This window comes from Bombus pyrosoma, linkage group LG8 (genome assembly GCF_014825855.1).
Source record: "Bombus pyrosoma isolate SC7728 linkage group LG8, ASM1482585v1, whole genome shotgun sequence".
NCBI classification, from domain to species: domain Eukaryota; kingdom Metazoa; phylum Arthropoda; class Insecta; order Hymenoptera; family Apidae; genus Bombus; species Bombus pyrosoma.
In genome coordinates this window covers 5,537,248-5,553,652 of record NC_057777.1, presented here as the reverse complement: position 1 = coordinate 5,553,652, position 16,405 = coordinate 5,537,248, and the positions used below count along the sequence as shown (strand labels likewise).

The window sequence follows — 16,405 nt, the reverse complement described above, 5'->3', positions numbered from 1 at the left end:
TAGATTTGTAATTATATAAAAATAATAATTTCATAGATTTCAGTTTTAATTCGAACTAATATTGAATCGATAACGTCGCATGTGACACGAAAAGGAAAAGGAGGTCGATGGCCCACAAAATGTGTGACACAAAAATGCATTATCACAGACTTATAGAAATGAAGTTTTTAATTGTTGACAAAGTAACTACATTTAGGCCTGTCTCGAAACTATTTTTGTATGTACTTATTAAAAATGAAATTGATCGTTGGTGAAACGTTATAGTGCCACCTATTAAGCACCATATGTACAATTATATAGTAATCTTATTTTCTACTGAGTCGGTAACGTTAAAAATTACTCGAAAATGGTAACAGGGGCTTCGACACTTCCGATAGTGTTCTTTAATAGCCAATACGCGGTGTAAAGTATGATGCTTGTTTATATTTAATGAATCTTATTACATGTACATATCAGTTCCAAGTCTTTTGCACTATTTCCCAGTTTAATAAGACGTAGGATCAGTGAAGTTACGTACGTTCAGTTCTATGATTTTTCTATTTAAAGACCCTTCTTCGTTTTGATGAATCGATAATTACATTTTCCGATATGACACTCAAACGTGGGATCTTATTACGTGAATGATTCTGCTTGTCTAACAATTCAGTTAGAAACATTAAAATGCAAATCATAGTTCCTAGTGAAGCATTCTGACTGGCAAATTTGATAAATTTTGAGTGTCATAGTCTGAAATTCGTCATTGCGGATAGTGCAGGTATGAAAGTAATCCAATCTGTGCCTGAACTATTAAATTCTATCATGTTTTTCATTTCAGACTTACAAAAAGAATTCATAGCAATGTTCGAATGGGCATACGATGGTGTTAATGCTTCGATACCACGCAATGTGGGACCAGAATGCGCATATTACCTAAGCCCAAAGCGAAGAATCATTGAAACATTGATCATATCGATATTCATAATAACCTTCCTTGTTTGGGGCTATAAACGAATTAAATTGCCAACCAAAGTATCATATGTAAATCATGATTGTGTTGGCAGAAGAGTATTATTAATTATTATGTCATTAGTACTAGGAATGGAAATTGGTTTTAAGTTTACCAGCAGGACAGTTGTATATATATTAAATCCTTGCCATATAACCACAGCTGTACAGGTAAAATTAATAGAACCATTTGAATAAGGAATGTATATATTTTATTTGTACTTGTTTACAATTATTGCCTTTTTTGTAATATAGTTGTATTTACTGGCAGCAGATCCTAGTCCTACAGTCACAGCTATCTTCAGGATACATTTGAACTTTTTGAATGGACCACTTTTAGCATATTTATTCCCAGAGACAGAATCTCGCAGAGTAAATTATCATGTTTCACAAATAAATATATAATTTAATGGTCCAAATTAACATTGATATAATTCTTTCAGATATTTGCTGATAAAGCAATGTACTACATTCAGCATGGTTTAATGGTAGTGATACCATATTACTTACTGAGGATCGGAGGTGGTTACAATTAATTTTCTCTTATTAATTTGAAAATCATGTGACAAAATTCGTTATGTAACGCTATCTTAATTTTTGTGTTTAGGTGTGTATAATGTGGAACCTCTATCAGACATGAGCTGGTCCGTTTTCAGTTATGGAATAAATTTAGCTTATCATTTCTGGGTTATCCAAGCCATTGCTTTGGTGTGTGTTATTTCATATTAACGCGTATTCTATGTTTCAATCCATTCTAATGTTCCAACATTCCATTTTTTAGCCAATACAAGTGAACCTTAGTCATATGTTATGTGCAGCTATTCTTGACCCTTTTGAAGGTCAATATTATAGGGTATGGACATTTATTCATCAAGGATTACTCTGCCCATTGTTATCCAAGTTATTCAGCTTCGCGTCGAATTTCTTATTAACGAAGTTTCCGCCAACTAGAGTAAAACCGACGCTTGATTGCGTACTTGCAAAAAACAATAAAGTGGATGATAATGAGAAATTTTATGAAGATGCAAATACTTCAGGTAATGGACATACTCACGTAAATTAGATCAATATTTCGTAATTCATAATTTCTACTGCAATTCAGTGAGTACTTGATTTAGGAAAATAGATAAGTTTATATGTCAATAATGAAATGAACACAAGGCATTTTGTTTGTCATTTGTGAATTCGTAATTGTACAGTCACTACCTGTAAAGATTGATGATCCTTTTCCCAAATAAACAAATTTGTAGTTATTTTTTCGCACTGTATGCGTGATTATGGTGAATAGGAACAGTGCAGGGCAAGTTATGGTAGTAATTAGGAATTTATAAATCTCAAATATGAGTCCGTAACGAACTTTAAATAGGTGCTACCATTGCCGTGTAGCACATTTTTTCCATTTAGCGGAAGGAGAGTCCGCGAATTATCTTACAAGAGATTAGGAGAATCCGATGGTCTTGCATTTTTGATGCATCTGTGATTAGGAATGTTATTTGTAAAACATTTCCTATTTAAAAATGCAGCATTTATGTTTAACAGTGTAGCGATTAATGTTTAACAATGCAGCGATTAATGTTATTTCATACGCTATATTTTTTTTATGTGATGATTTTTCAGTTTCAGTTTGAAGTAATTCATAACTAAATATTTCTAGACATATTATCTCTATAGATTATTGTTATATAGAGCTTGTCATGCATGCTATTTTTTTGGAGTAATTAAAGGCTCACTTTCTTCTTTATTGAGCTTAAATATAACATTATCTTAATGCTTAAAATAATGTACAGTACCTGTTGTAATTAGAAGAGGAGTATACCAATGAATTGTGTGATTTATTTATTTTAAGTTTTAAACATAATCTTAATGTATGTCTTTATATATTTCAGCATCTTATTATTTTTATAGAATGATATTCGTTCCTTATTAAATTCATCCCTATTCCAATTACGATAAAGGAGATTTATTGTGATATACATATGTAATGATTAATTACATCATGTGATACAAAATGAAATATGAATATACTAATAATTAATAAAAGCACTGCTTATCCATTTTAAACACATGTGATAAATTGTGTTAATAGAGTGCATGTAATAAAATATTTAGATTAGTTACCCAACTCATTCCATATTATCAATTCATAAAAATAGTGTTGCAATGATTTTATGTATACCAACTGCCAAAAGTTTTATTTATTAGAATACATTTTCTCATGCAACGATTCATTCAAAAGTTTTAAAACATATAGCAAGTATCTGTATAAAAATTTGTATGGAACAATATAAAATTCAAATAAGCATCAATAAATTGTTTTATAATTCCTGTATGTACATATATAAGTAGCAATTTTATTATTATAATATTCGCTATTTAAATAAAATTATCATATTTTTGTCGAATTATCAAATCTTCAACTATTAGTTATAAAACAAACATTTGCTCATAATAATGAAATAATGAATTCATAGAATAAATTTTAGAAAGTATTTATAACTCTTATGGCCTAATAATGAAGAACACTTCTTTCCGGTCCCAAATTTGGTTTGTTAAAATTTTTACATTAAAAAATATATCCATTTCGAATTTTGTGAGTGTGTTGCTACATTACTATTTTAAAGTGAAAGAAAATGTTATTGTAAAAGTGAGATATTTTGACGTTTTCGATCACAATTTTTAATCGTGCGCACTTTTTATCAACTAATTCTTTTGTGTGGAAAATAAACGTAATCACGGAAAAACATCGTGCATAAGTGAAAAATTGCAAATAAAGATTCCAATCTATTCATAATGCCATTGATAGAGTTCCACACGAAAGGATATACACGAAATCTTAATATTATTTACATTTTATTCAAAACCAAATATTTGTATCTAATTTGCAATTACGAAGGCCTGTGAAAATTTTAATTTTGCTTTTCGATAGACTATCACAACAACAAAAAAAAAAAGAACTTTTATAACAATGATTGTTTCGTAATATAAATTAAAATTTCGTAATATTAACAGTCATTGGAATGATGCTGTGCAACAAGAAATATTTAACTTGTATTTATTCTACAAGTCCAATGACGAATCACAAATGTGCTATGAATGTATATCAGTTAAGATAAATGCTTCGAGTCACAGTGTTTCCTAATAGGTTTAGTAAAAAGAAATTATTATATGTGTTATGTACAGAAGTGATTATGTATGTACATCTGTATCTCTTCAAATTTACACCTCTGTCATTTCTCTTACATTCGAATAAGCCCTCGTGATGAGAATCGCATATATGTAAGATTCAATGTCTTAATGCACCAAAGAAAGTTGAGTCCAATGAAATATTTTCTTTCAATTATGATTCAATCCATGGTAACATTGAATCTTTAATATATATATAACTAAGTTAATACTTATTTATAAGTTGCACAGCAGTAGAAATTAAATGTACAACAAATTGGCGTTATATTTTTGTAAGCTATGGAAAGCGTGAGTAAACTTGTTGCAAAGGTACTAAACCTGGAGGTTCCCCAGAGAACAAGGGATGAAAGAAACATTACATTTGATCCTGAATTATAATATTAAAATCGTGTTAAATTGTACGGGATATGAAGTGAAAGAGGTTTGTACGAAGTATCTATTGTATAAATGGTTCAAATAAAAGAGAAATCATGACATGAAACACCCCTTGTTCTATCTCTCGTTTAGAAGAGAAGCGTTAAGATTTCTCAGCCATTATGATTCGTGGTATGCAACAATACAAACATTAAAGCATTAAAATAAAATAATTTATTTACAGAGCGATGTACATTCTTTTTTTTCTTTTTGTTTAAAACTCTCATACTTCTGATATACGCGCAAGTATACCGGTGTTCCAAGCTTAATCGTATCACGACTAATTCACGCTTCCTCTAAACGTTTGTACAGAATGGTTTCGCGAATATGGTTACATGATGCGCGTGTAACACGTGTATTTACAAAACGATGCATTTTGTTCTTTTTTACCGATGATCCGATTCGTTTCAACGGGTTGATGTCGATTAAAATTGAAATACTTAATGCTATCATTGTATTATCGTAGCCACATCGAGATTACATCGAAAGAATTGTAATAAGGCACCACTATACTCCACGTGTAATATTGGTAGTTCGTATTCGAAGTAACTTATATTACTTTTCGCATTTTCTAAACGAGAATATGCTTCTTTCCATGGAGACTTGACTGGATCGATCATCGATCGAGAGAGGTATTAGTTCTAGATCAGTCCGTGACCCGCAATGTCTGTTATTTATGCGAATGAAACCATTGGGCACATACGAAACAAGGTTTATTTTTCCCTCATACATCCATGATCGCTATTATATGTACACAATTCTGTACAAAAGTTTAGAAAAACCTAATTTTACCGAAGCTATACGTAACAAACGTAATGACAATAATAAATATGTACATTAAAAAATCATCCTTATTCGCCATCATACTCGTGAAATATTGTTTGAAGTTCTAGCGTCGATCGTCGGCGTCGAAGATTAATTACTATTTATAAATACATTTCAAAGAGCACGATGTACAACTTTCATCCATAGTCGATACATGATTTTCTTACACTAAATGCGTAAGCGAATCGAAATGTCGATTACATTAATTTAAGTAAGATCTGTTGTGCATCAATCACAATAGTGATCGTTGGACTTTACACCACGATTATACATACATGATGATTTCGCAACTGAATAAAACTGTATACACAAATCTTGTATACAGTATACCATAATGCAAGAACGAAATTCTCGTAGAGAATAAAAAAATCAGTCCGACTATGATATTGCATAGATGAATTCGACAGGTACTAGTTTTGTTTTCTAGCGTTGCCCTACTTAAAAAAGAAAATGATTAATTATCATACAAATCGATCGAAATTTTACTACCGTGATATATTTTACAATTTACGACATTGCTTTATACATTGACAAATAAAGCAGCTATGAACACTTTAACTGGAACACCCTGTATACTGTAATTTCGAAGCTATCTTCGATTTGTTTGACAATTTCGCTGCTTGAGTTCTATCGGTATTTTAAAAAAGTCGTTTCTTACAATTAAAAAATAAATATTAATTTAAATTACATATAAATATCTACATATATATAAAAAAAAAGACGAAGCGTAATAAATATTTCATAAGAAAGGGCCTTAATGTTTTGTCTTCTAAATATGAAATATTTTAACAGCCACAAATAAATAAATAAAATACTTATGCAAACATCGTTGAAAAAAACGAATACACTAATAAAATGCAGACGAATCACAGTTGTTCCTCTCACAGTCCTCGCAAAATTATACTGTTAGTGGTAGACTCGTTAATAATGATAGAAATAAGCTAATTATCGCAATATGTGACTATTTTATAAACAAGTAAGATTTCGCCATTTCTTTGGCAGATGAGTGAATTTTGTAAGGTTCATATAAAGCATATATTTATACAAGAACTCGAATATTAATATTTCATGGAAGAGTAAAGAATAATACTTATTTCTCTGTACAGAAATATCAATTAAAAAGTTGCAATCTACATGATCCGAAAAGATCTCAAAATAACAAAATAATTCCGATTCATGCTGGAAGAATATTCATATTTTCTCCGCGGAGGAACTTCTTTCTCACAAATCGCCTAATTTAAGAATATCTTTACATGATTATTTCGAAATCCGTAATACGTAACAACATTCTCGTATAAAGATACTTTCAATCGTGAAATTTAAACGAGAAATTTCATTATTAAACGCGCAGACCGCTGGTTATTAGCGAATGTATGATTTTAAGTGAAACTTATGGATGTTGCTTATTGAGTAACTTATAATTGTTAGCATTGTATAAAGCACTATCATGAATTTATCGATTGAAATGGAATGCTAATACTATTTACAATGATATTGACTGAATGAACAGGCACACATCTCTCTTAAAAGATATCATACACTTCATTTGTGTGCTTGTTCTACTTCATAGTAGACATTTTGGTATGATGCAAACAATGTTGCATTTAGACTTCATACAGCCTTATTAAGCCTCTGGGGATATGTCTCTACTAGAAGTAAAGTGTTAGCCATCTAAAGGTGGTCCTAAGTACACCATAGATACCTCTGTATTTCCATACACAGCAGATACAGATGGGTATAATCTTTTATCTGGCAACCCTATGCATTTAATTTATTATTAATATAAAACAAATTTTTCCTATTAAACATCTATTGTTAGTTGAAAAGCAACAGTATATAGTACCTCTAAATGCCACTCCCAAAAATTCATAATTTCTTTCAAAAGATAATGTGTTATCATCACAATCTAATATTACTCTAATTCTTTCCCCAACCTGTTAATTATAAAGTTTAATACTTTAGACTATGTTCTCTCTTAGCTAAATAAAAGTTACGATAAACAAAATTCTACATACCTGGTATTTTGGAGCATTGTTAAGCAAAGGATAATTTCCTTGTACATTCCCATTATGTAACAAATGGTTGTCCACTAGATTCCATCCCCATGAGTGCTCGTCAGAGCCAACTAATGCTACGTATCCGTGACACAACAAAGGTGCTTCTCTTGTAGCTATACCTATTACTGCTACCGTTCCCAGAGGACCTTCCCAAATAACTTCCCAGGCATGACGTCCATGCCGGAAGCCAATTTTACCTCTACAGGCATCTGTGCTCTGAGCAACTGGATTCCTATAACTCAAGTAGTAAAGATTCAAGCACTCACTTATCGCTTATATATATAAAAACACACTTAACATCAGAAGTTTACATTTTATGACCGCATCTTTAAAAAACTCATTTTTATTAGAAAAACCTGTTGCAGATTTTCATGTTTTTCATTAATCTTCGGTATTAAAATATATAAATGTAACTTTAATATGACGATTAACGAAATAACAGGGTTTAACGTTGTGTATGGAAACTTGAGATCGAGATCAGAGCATAAATCACGAATTAACACGCGGTGATGACAGAATCCAAGGTTCTACCTGTGCATGGTAAATCCATTCGGTCTAATATAAATATTACGGGAGCAGTCATTGGGGTTCCACGCGTGATAAAATGCACGGAGCTTTGATTTGTATGTAGATACTGATGACAATAAATCGGAACTGAGCGCCTCTTGGGCCAGTTTTCTGATGCAGTGCATTCTCCACGCGTCATTGTTCTCATCGTTTAGGAAACGGTTCCATCGTTTGCACACCAACGAACAGCTTCTCAACGTGTGCAGATCTAAATAGGAAAATATCACTTCTAAAACATGATCAGATACTCGGAGTACTATATCGTCCATTTTGCCGGTTCTGATCAAGTAAACGAGCAAAACATACACGCGCAGGAACGCCGCGCGGCGTTTATCTATCTATCAAACGTTGGAGTAATTTCTATGTGTATAACAAGCATAGAAAATATGTATACTAGAAAGGCATGCGTGATAACTATTTTAATTTAGGTTATGAGTTTCCATTCTTATATCTCGTAGTCCATGGTTGTAGCAGAAATGTTTTCCTTAGTTCACGTGTATGTTAATTTAGTGTTGTGTTGTTTCTTTATTACGATTCCTGTATTAATTTAATTTCAAATGGCACATAATACTGGTTCTTTTATAAGCATTCCTGGTTTTTGTTCTGATTGTGGATCCATTCTACCATTGTTAGGTGATAAAGGAAATGTAAAATGTTATGCTTGTAAAAAGGTTTGGGGTCCCGAAGGTACCTATTATTTTTTGTATATTTTTATATTTTCCCAAATTTGTCTTATCTCATTGTGTGAGAATTTGAATTATTTGTTGCTTATTTACTTAAAGAGTAATTGTAAAAAATTGTTGTTAAATGATAAATGATCTTCGAGATTAGCTTTTGGAGATATGGCGATGTCGTACACTATCGAGTTTAACAGAAAGAATGTTTATGATTCATCAAAAGAAAAGAATGATGCAGTGGAAGAAGCAGAAGGCCCAATCGTTGAAAGAAAATGTCCTCAATGTCAGAATGATAAAATGTCATACGCTACATTGCAATTGAGATCAGCGGATGAAGGACAGACAGTATTTTACACATGCACCAAGTGCAAGTATGTCTTTTTAAACGTTATTAAGAAGTATGCCCTTTTCTTCTAGGAAAAAAAGGAACTGTTTTAAGAAGACTTTATTTTCAGATTCAAAGAGACAGAGAATTCATAACAGAAAATTTTATTATACATTTCAATTTTTACATTCAACACCATTTAATTAGTTGATTGGTAAATGATTATCAAAACATAAAACACTCTGTGTTAATAAAACATAGAGCTTTATTTATGATGCACTCAACAAATATCAATGAATAATAATAATAAGGAGAGAAATCACATAATAATTTTCGTAATAACGCAGAATTATCGTTATATTTTTCCCCTAATTACGCATGGTTGGAAATTTCGTAATAATGTATCTTTTAATTGTATATATTCGATTAAATATTTTGTACAATACATTGGAATAAAAGTTAACAATTAGTTTTAAGAAGTTCCTATTAATCCGTCTTTGAAACCATTACAGTGGTCCTTTTCATTATAAAATCCTGGTATTTTTTTTTAAAGTCTGTTAGTAGGTCGCTTACACTACGGGATAGATTTAAGTATTAACTATTAGTCACAATAATGTTTTATATTTTCTTTAATAGTAAAGAGAAATAGATGCGCGCTATCGTATATCGAGGAAATTTTAACAACCAGTCCAGCAACTTAATTATATACACAATTGAAGTCTTACACCATGAATAGTGTCGGAAAGGCTTCTTTATCCTAACATTGATAAAATCAACAGGAAAGAATTTATCTTTACGTTTAAATAATCTTCTTCAATTACGTTTAGTTACGCATTCTTATCGTTATAAAGCTATATGTTAAATATAAAGCAATATAATAATGGTCGAACATAAAACATGTATAATATTAACAACTTGAAATTGTTAATAGATACGTAAAAAGCAAAATATAAAAACGAATACGAAACAAATTATGTACCATCACCAATAGTTTCTAAGCTACAAAAAAGAAAAGAAATAAAAAGCATTGAACATCGTCAAAGGTATATCATGGAATATCTTCTTTTTAACATTCTTCCTTTCAGAAAGAAACATATCCAAATCGGATATTCATTCTTCTCTTCCATTAATACCCCTCAGAGAGTACGATTATACTTCTTTTCACATACGACTCTCACTTGCCTCGCATATAATGCTCGAAACGAAACAGGAACATGTTTTAGAAATTCGTCATTAAACGTACGAATTCTCGTCTCGCTATATAATATTTAATAACATCTGTTCGTTAACAATATAATATATCTCACAGAAAAACACACGTTTTACTCTCAAAATTCCCGAGTGATCGGCGATTATGCGACGCGTTGCATCCGGTTCGTTCCACGAAACTTACTTCCGCAAGGATGTTTCACACGATGCCAGCGTTGGTTAGTTCACACGTTAGTTTATTTATCTGTAAGGGGCTATAAATTTATTCTCGAGTCCATTAGGCCTTCGACGATCGAAATAGTCTCTCCAAAAAAATAGATTAAAAAAATTCTTCGGGTCGATTGTAAATTTTTCAACAATCAATGGTCACACTCGATTCAAACAATTTGCAAATATACTAATTAATGTCTATATTCGCGACTATATTTGATTTCGAATACGTGGCAAAATTCCTTCGTTATCAACCACGAAATGGAAGTTGTATAGAACCGTCCTTCAGCCTGCAATTTCGTTTGAATCGAATGTATTTCATGATTCTTCATTTTCAATTATTTACACTAACGCTTCATATTACATATTGTACATCGAGTATGTACAAGTGGCAAGGTATTTACAAGTGGAATGTGAGGCAGGTGACGCAAAGGATCTAGATTGTCGTTTCTTCTCGACGCTGCAATCATGAGGCTTCGTAACATTCGTCCAAGAAGTTTTCCAATGAATGATAAAGATGAGCTCGTGACTGAGCGATCCCGTGGTCTTCGTCCGTGTAAGTCTGTGAAAAATATAATTTCCTTTATAAATATATCACGTGTGTTTTACGAAATATTTTGTATACCAATTTTTTTTTTTTTTTTTTGCTAGATATGTGTTTGTAATAAAAATATTGCAACTTTTAGACAAATTCCCAGAATGGCTTTAAATTTCACTTATTATAGGGTATATGACTATTTGCAGAATTTACACTCGTTACAGGGCCAATGAAATCTCAAAATGTTTTATATAACGCCCACAATATGGACATAAAAGTTCTCGATGGTAAATGTTCAAATATTTTCGTCGGTCAGTCTATCTATTTTTACACGATGCTGTTTTTAAATATTTTGTAAAGCTTATGTGCGCGATGAAATAACGTGGCAAGTTTATTTATTTAGAGAGAACAAATAGCGGCGATTGCGCTGGAAACGGCACGAATCCATGCGTTGCGTAATACTCATTTTAACAAAAGTGTATCACACGGAACTTAAACTTTAAACGAAACAGTGGGAATTTATTCAGGCGGAATAAACTGCACTTCGCGCGCGCTTTGTAGATTTTAATCGCGAACGTTAAACACCATGGGTCGGCCACGGAGCACGTAGGCGAATGCCAAGCATAATAATTCTGTAAACTGTTTGAAATAACGCCGTGCGTGCCGAGCGGTTTCGACTCGGTCCCTTTTTTTATATACCTCTTATCCACCGCGTGGATAATATTCTGAAAAAAATTGTTAGACTATTATGAGACTGCTGTTAAACGATAAATAGGAAACATTTTTATACCGAATTTAACTTGATTCAATTTCTATTTATTTACCAATTTTTACAAATACAATTTTCAAATATTATACAGAAACAAACCTTCCTATAATGTAATTAGTTGAACTTTTCATTTATTACATATATGTATATATTTATGGAAAACCTAAAGCTTTAGGTTTTAGCTTCAGACGTACGGTACACGGTCAGATCACGTCAAGTCAGCCACCAATCAAGAGATTTTCCTCTGACTTGACCGAACCACTTACTGTGAATGCTCTCACTGGATTACGCGTAAGCGATTTTGACCGATGCCTGACTTGACGTGATTTAACCGTAACGTGATCGCTAGTGCGAGTCCTTAAATGTATAAATATGTGAAGGATGTATATGATACAAATGTAGTATCGCGGACATAAGGCCTAGGAGTTAGCGGGTGAACCACATACAATGTCGCGAGAGCCGAGACGTTTTTAAACCATAAACAATGTCCCGAGAGCCGAGGCGCCGATGGGCCCATCGATGTGTCGTCGGTCCTTCAAATGAATAGTTTCATAGAAAAAGTCTACGTGGCTTTGGCCACGAGCGGTCGCAGAACACGTGTGTGGTGGGTCTACGGGAAGACAAAAGACATGCGAGAGCAGGGCAGTTTGAGTTGAGAAGTCGAAGACGGTGAATCGAGAAGTCAGAGAGTGCGAGTTGCGTTGTCGATAGTGCTGTTAGCGTTGTCGAGAGAGTGTGGTCCGCGTGAGAGAGAACGTTGGATCCGTTGTGTCGAGAGTTGTCTAGATCGTAGCGTGTTATTGCGATTAGTTCATATTAAACTACCATCGTTTTTCTGTCTATATTTGTACAATCCATTCATTGTAAATAAACTACAAATATTAGGATATAATAACATTATATTCCATTGAAGATACTACACAAATAACTGAAATAGAAAAGAAATGTCTATTTCTTTGGTTTACAAAAATGGTTTATAATACGTGTAGAAATTTGTATTTATATTAGTAAGAGTATGCGCGATCTAAAGGTAATAATTCAATTATTCGAATAATTTTCGAATACCATACCTGTTGCCTGAATAGGATATCCTTCTGCTCGAGAACCTTGGCGAGTAACAGTGACTGCTGGTAGTGCACGTTATCGTCCAAAGTCCCATGGATCAAGTAATACATCTTCGTTTTAATATTATCCACTTTGTTCAGCAGTTGACCTTGCTCGTAGCCGTGCAGATTGTCCGAGGGTAAGCCCATGAACCGTTCCGTGTATATCGAATCTGTACAATGTGCATCGATTATCCAATATCACTGTATAACTCGTCGTTATCCGATACCTTCTTTAGCTTCAATATCGAACGAATGTTCATTTCGATGTAACACGATAGGTATCGAATAGAATTTAGAAAATAATTTCGAGCGAATTACTTGGATGAGGCGAATCGACGATACTTGTTAATTAAATTTAAAGCAGCGTTTCGCAGTCGCTTTTGAATCGTAAACTTCTGTTACAATAGCGAGAAACTTTTTGCTCTGTTTTACATTTAAATTACTATGTTTGAAAAAAATTACGTGTTCAATATTTTTCTCCTTCTTATATCCGAGTTTTCGCATGCGTTTCACTTGCGGTGAAATATTGCATTATCGATATTATCGTAATTCTAACATATCGTTTCGTCAATTTATTTATTCTCAAGCTGGAACTTCATTACTACTTTACTAAAATAATGAAACATATGGCAAACTATATTCGCGATTCGTAGCGAAGGTAAGGAATCGAATATGCTCAAAATAAACTCTTGAAACTCGTTTTCCATCGATCGAGCCAGAAATGAAGAAAAATTCTCGGACTGCATCACAATTTGAGCTATGGGAACAGGAGGTTTAAAGAAGCTTTGGAACATAATCGTTTGAAAGGTAATCGAATAGGTGTACTTCGAACGCTCTTCTTTTAATAAAACCTTCGCGCTCGATGATTTATGGCGCGGAGAGGCTGCGGCGGTATTTTCTTCCGCGAAAACTGTTGCGGAGGAGCCGTTCCCTTCCGGTTTAACGACCATTCGACGAACGTTTTCGATTCGATCTCGCACGGAATTCAATTTCATTCAGCATTCACTTTTTTTTCTACCCTTCGTTTCTTTCGTTTTTGGCTTTTATTTTGATTGGTTAAGTAGGTCGAGCGAAATGAACCGGCGATATAACTTGAAATTCTTCCCGCGGAAATGTTTACGGCAGAGAGAGAGAGAGAGGGAGAGAGAGAGAGAGTTGAGTATCGATTGAATTTTGAACGAGTTACGAGAATTCATTAATTTTTTTTTAGTCGTACATACGCCAGGCGTAAAGATTATCGAGTTAATGATCTTTAATTAACCCGCAACTGCTAATTACCGTGTTTCCAGCAATTATATTATTATACTCGCGTCAATATTTGCTATAACCATGTGCCGCTTGATCATGTCAAACAATTCATTTAATATCTACCCGAATATAATGTTTATCTTCGTCCTGGCATTATTTTTCCATCTGTTTCGATTATCATCGAGGCGTTCATTTTCATTTCAAAAAGAATCGCGAATATGACCATAAATAAGCAGAGAAAGAAACAGATCATAATAATAGTAATAATAAAAAGAAGATAATGAAGAAGATAGGAAGGAGGAACAAGAAGAATAATTGCTATTTGTAAAAGGGACGTTATTACTTTTCTGATATTTATCTTTGATGATTCCATAATTGTCCAAGCAGAATTGTGTGCCAATCTTTATTCCAATCTAGAAAAAAGGCCGATAATAATAGTGATAGCAGTTAGAATAAAAAGGAAGCTTCCAGGAATAAGGACATAATCGATATCTGTAAGAGGAAGTTTAATAAATCACGGACTGGGAAAACATTCCGGACATTTTAAAAGAAGTAAAGATATCTTTATGGACAGTGCGAAAAGAAATCAAGTAAGAGACATTTTTAAAACAATGTGTAATTATACATGTACAGTTCTATAATTATCCAAGCAAGACGATCTACCAATTTTTATTCCAATACAAAGAGAATCCAAATAGAAATTCTAATACAATTATAATAATAAAAATTAATAATAACAATTAATATTCCAATACAAATAGAAATTCTAAAGCAAACTGAACACCTAAAACAAACAGCAATGATTAGACTATGAACTTTTACGCATTGATGGGCAATTTTAAGATGCAAACATCGCACGGAAAAGACATATGAAATATCCAAAGTGCACGGTATTTGCTATCATCTTTAATAGGCAAAAGAAACTTTTGTTCAGGTTTCATTTTGCCAATAAAGATACATGAAAATAAGAATTTGCATAAATATCCACAATCTGTAGCAATGGTAACGGTGAAGAGGAAACTCGAAAGAGGAGAGAAGAAGGACGTAATCAATAATCGATATCTATAAAGGTGACGTCGTTGACGGAAGAAGGAGTGAAAGAAACGAAATGGTCGCGTTAAAAATGTGCATCGACGAGGAAGATCGAGCATCCCGAATGCTCGTGCCGGTAGGGACGACTCCAAACGATGACTCCTCGTCGAAGAAATAAATCTGATATCTGGAAACGCGAGCGTAGTCTGGCTGCGACAAGACCCTGACAATAATTGAATCGATCGAGGCTGAAACGAACCGTCGACGAGTCCAACTTCTCGTCTTTCCCTTCTGCTCCGTTACCTCGCCCTGATACTTACATTTCTACCGTGCAAATCATCGTGAACTTGGTGTATCGCGTTCGGTTCGTTCTGTTGTTTCGTCAAAAGGTATTTTACCGGCTCCCTGCACCGTCTATCAATATTTGCTCGTTTCACAACGCTTTAGCAATCTTGATCGTTTCGACAACGAGTCGTTTCTGGAATTGGGCTATGATCGATATTTCGTCGGTTCTTCGCGTCGTTTTTTACGATTTCCTTGTTTCGCGATGCTTTTCTTTTTCACCGATCAGTTTTCAGAACACTGATAGTCTAGTTTAAATAATATTTTACCGATTCTTCGCATCAAGTTTCGATATTCTCGTGGTTTCGTAGTTCCTGTCAATTTTAATCGTTCGATAAGTTAAATAATTTATCTCAATTTATTTCGTCTACTTTTATTTTGCATCGTATTTCAACATTTTCTCGTTCCACGGTGTTTTCATCGAACCTGATTATTTTTGAAACTCTGGTTATATTTTCTTAATTAATATTTTGCCTATTCCTTCCGTTCTGTTCAACAAATTGTTCGCTTCCTAGTGTTTTTGTAACAGTGTAACCTATTTGAAGATTATTTCAGAAATTGTACAAATTTATTTCAGCTAATATCTCACCGATACTTCGCGTCACGTTACTGTAGCTTTTCGTTTTACAACGATCATGTTGATAGCAGCGATGGATTTATCTCAATAGCACGGTTTAATTGTTCGAGTATTTCGGTGATTGTCAGAGTTAAGCACACTTGGAGATTAGATTTACGCAGCTTTAAAGACACTCACATTCGCTCCTCGAATATGAACACTAGGCAAGCAGAGGAAATTTCGCAGGGTCGAACAGAAGGTTTAACTGGTTTGCAGTTCAAATAAGGACAGATTTGGGCTGGATACTCGCTTACCATCCCATGGCAAATATATTGGCCAAGTGCCGCTAATGAAAGATAATAT

The 16,405-nt window shown here is 33.3% G+C and overlaps 4 protein-coding genes across 16 annotated transcripts in view; 2 read left to right on the top strand and 2 right to left on the bottom strand.

Annotated features, from left to right (window-relative positions):
• The first annotated feature begins 348 nt into the window (after positions 1-348).
• Positions 349-2,807, top strand: LOC122570309 (transmembrane protein 164). Of its 2 annotated transcripts, none has more exons than XM_043732440.1 (6): positions 349-754; positions 815-1,155; positions 1,240-1,356; positions 1,428-1,506; positions 1,592-1,692; positions 1,766-2,807. In XM_043732440.1, the coding sequence occupies exons 2-6, from the start codon at positions 838-840 to the stop codon at positions 2,045-2,047; spliced, it is 897 nt and encodes a 298-aa protein (XP_043588375.1). In that variant the 5' UTR covers positions 349-754; positions 815-837; the 3' UTR covers positions 2,048-2,807. The 2 variants fall into 2 exon arrangements, with proteins under 2 accessions (XP_043588375.1, XP_043588376.1); XM_043732441.1 differs by having other exon boundaries at positions 350-513.
• Positions 2,808-5,277: 2,470 nt separating this feature from the next.
• LOC122570310 (F-box/SPRY domain-containing protein 1) lies at positions 5,278-8,494 on the bottom strand. Of its 3 annotated transcripts, none has more exons than XM_043732442.1 (4): positions 7,995-8,494; positions 7,422-7,701; positions 7,250-7,340; positions 5,278-7,164 (listed from the first exon to the last, which is right to left on the bottom strand). In XM_043732442.1, the coding sequence occupies exons 1-4, from the start codon at positions 8,297-8,299 to the stop codon at positions 7,070-7,072; spliced, it is 771 nt and encodes a 256-aa protein (XP_043588377.1). In that variant the 5' UTR covers positions 8,300-8,494; the 3' UTR covers positions 5,278-7,069. The 3 variants fall into 3 exon arrangements, with proteins under 3 accessions (XP_043588377.1, XP_043588378.1, XP_043588379.1); XM_043732443.1 differs by having other exon boundaries at positions 7,422-7,695; XM_043732444.1 differs by lacking the exon at positions 7,250-7,340.
• LOC122570311 (DNA-directed RNA polymerase I subunit RPA12) lies at positions 8,489-9,511 on the top strand. The gene is made up of 3 exons (XM_043732446.1): positions 8,489-8,717; positions 8,862-9,078; positions 9,163-9,511. The coding sequence occupies exons 1-3, from the start codon at positions 8,588-8,590 to the stop codon at positions 9,185-9,187; spliced, it is 372 nt and encodes a 123-aa protein (XP_043588381.1). The 5' UTR covers positions 8,489-8,587; the 3' UTR covers positions 9,188-9,511.
• LOC122570308 (venom dipeptidyl peptidase 4-like) overlaps positions 9,278-16,405 on the bottom strand; it is a 296,735-nt gene continuing 289,607 nt past the window's right edge. For 8 of the 10 annotated variants that reach the window (XR_006317782.1, XM_043732434.1, XM_043732433.1 and 5 more), the window contains 2 exons: positions 12,829-13,034; positions 9,278-11,013 (listed from right to left, as the gene is read on the bottom strand). Coding sequence is in view for 7 of the 10 variants with exons in the window: in XM_043732434.1 (XP_043588369.1) it covers positions 10,918-11,013; positions 12,829-13,034 (302 nt within the window). In the remaining 3 variants the exon portion in view is untranslated. Of the gene's footprint in view, positions 11,014-12,480; positions 12,541-12,828; positions 13,035-16,405 lie in introns of those variants that run through there. The other 2 variants (XR_006317783.1, XR_006317781.1) reach the window with 2 other exon arrangements.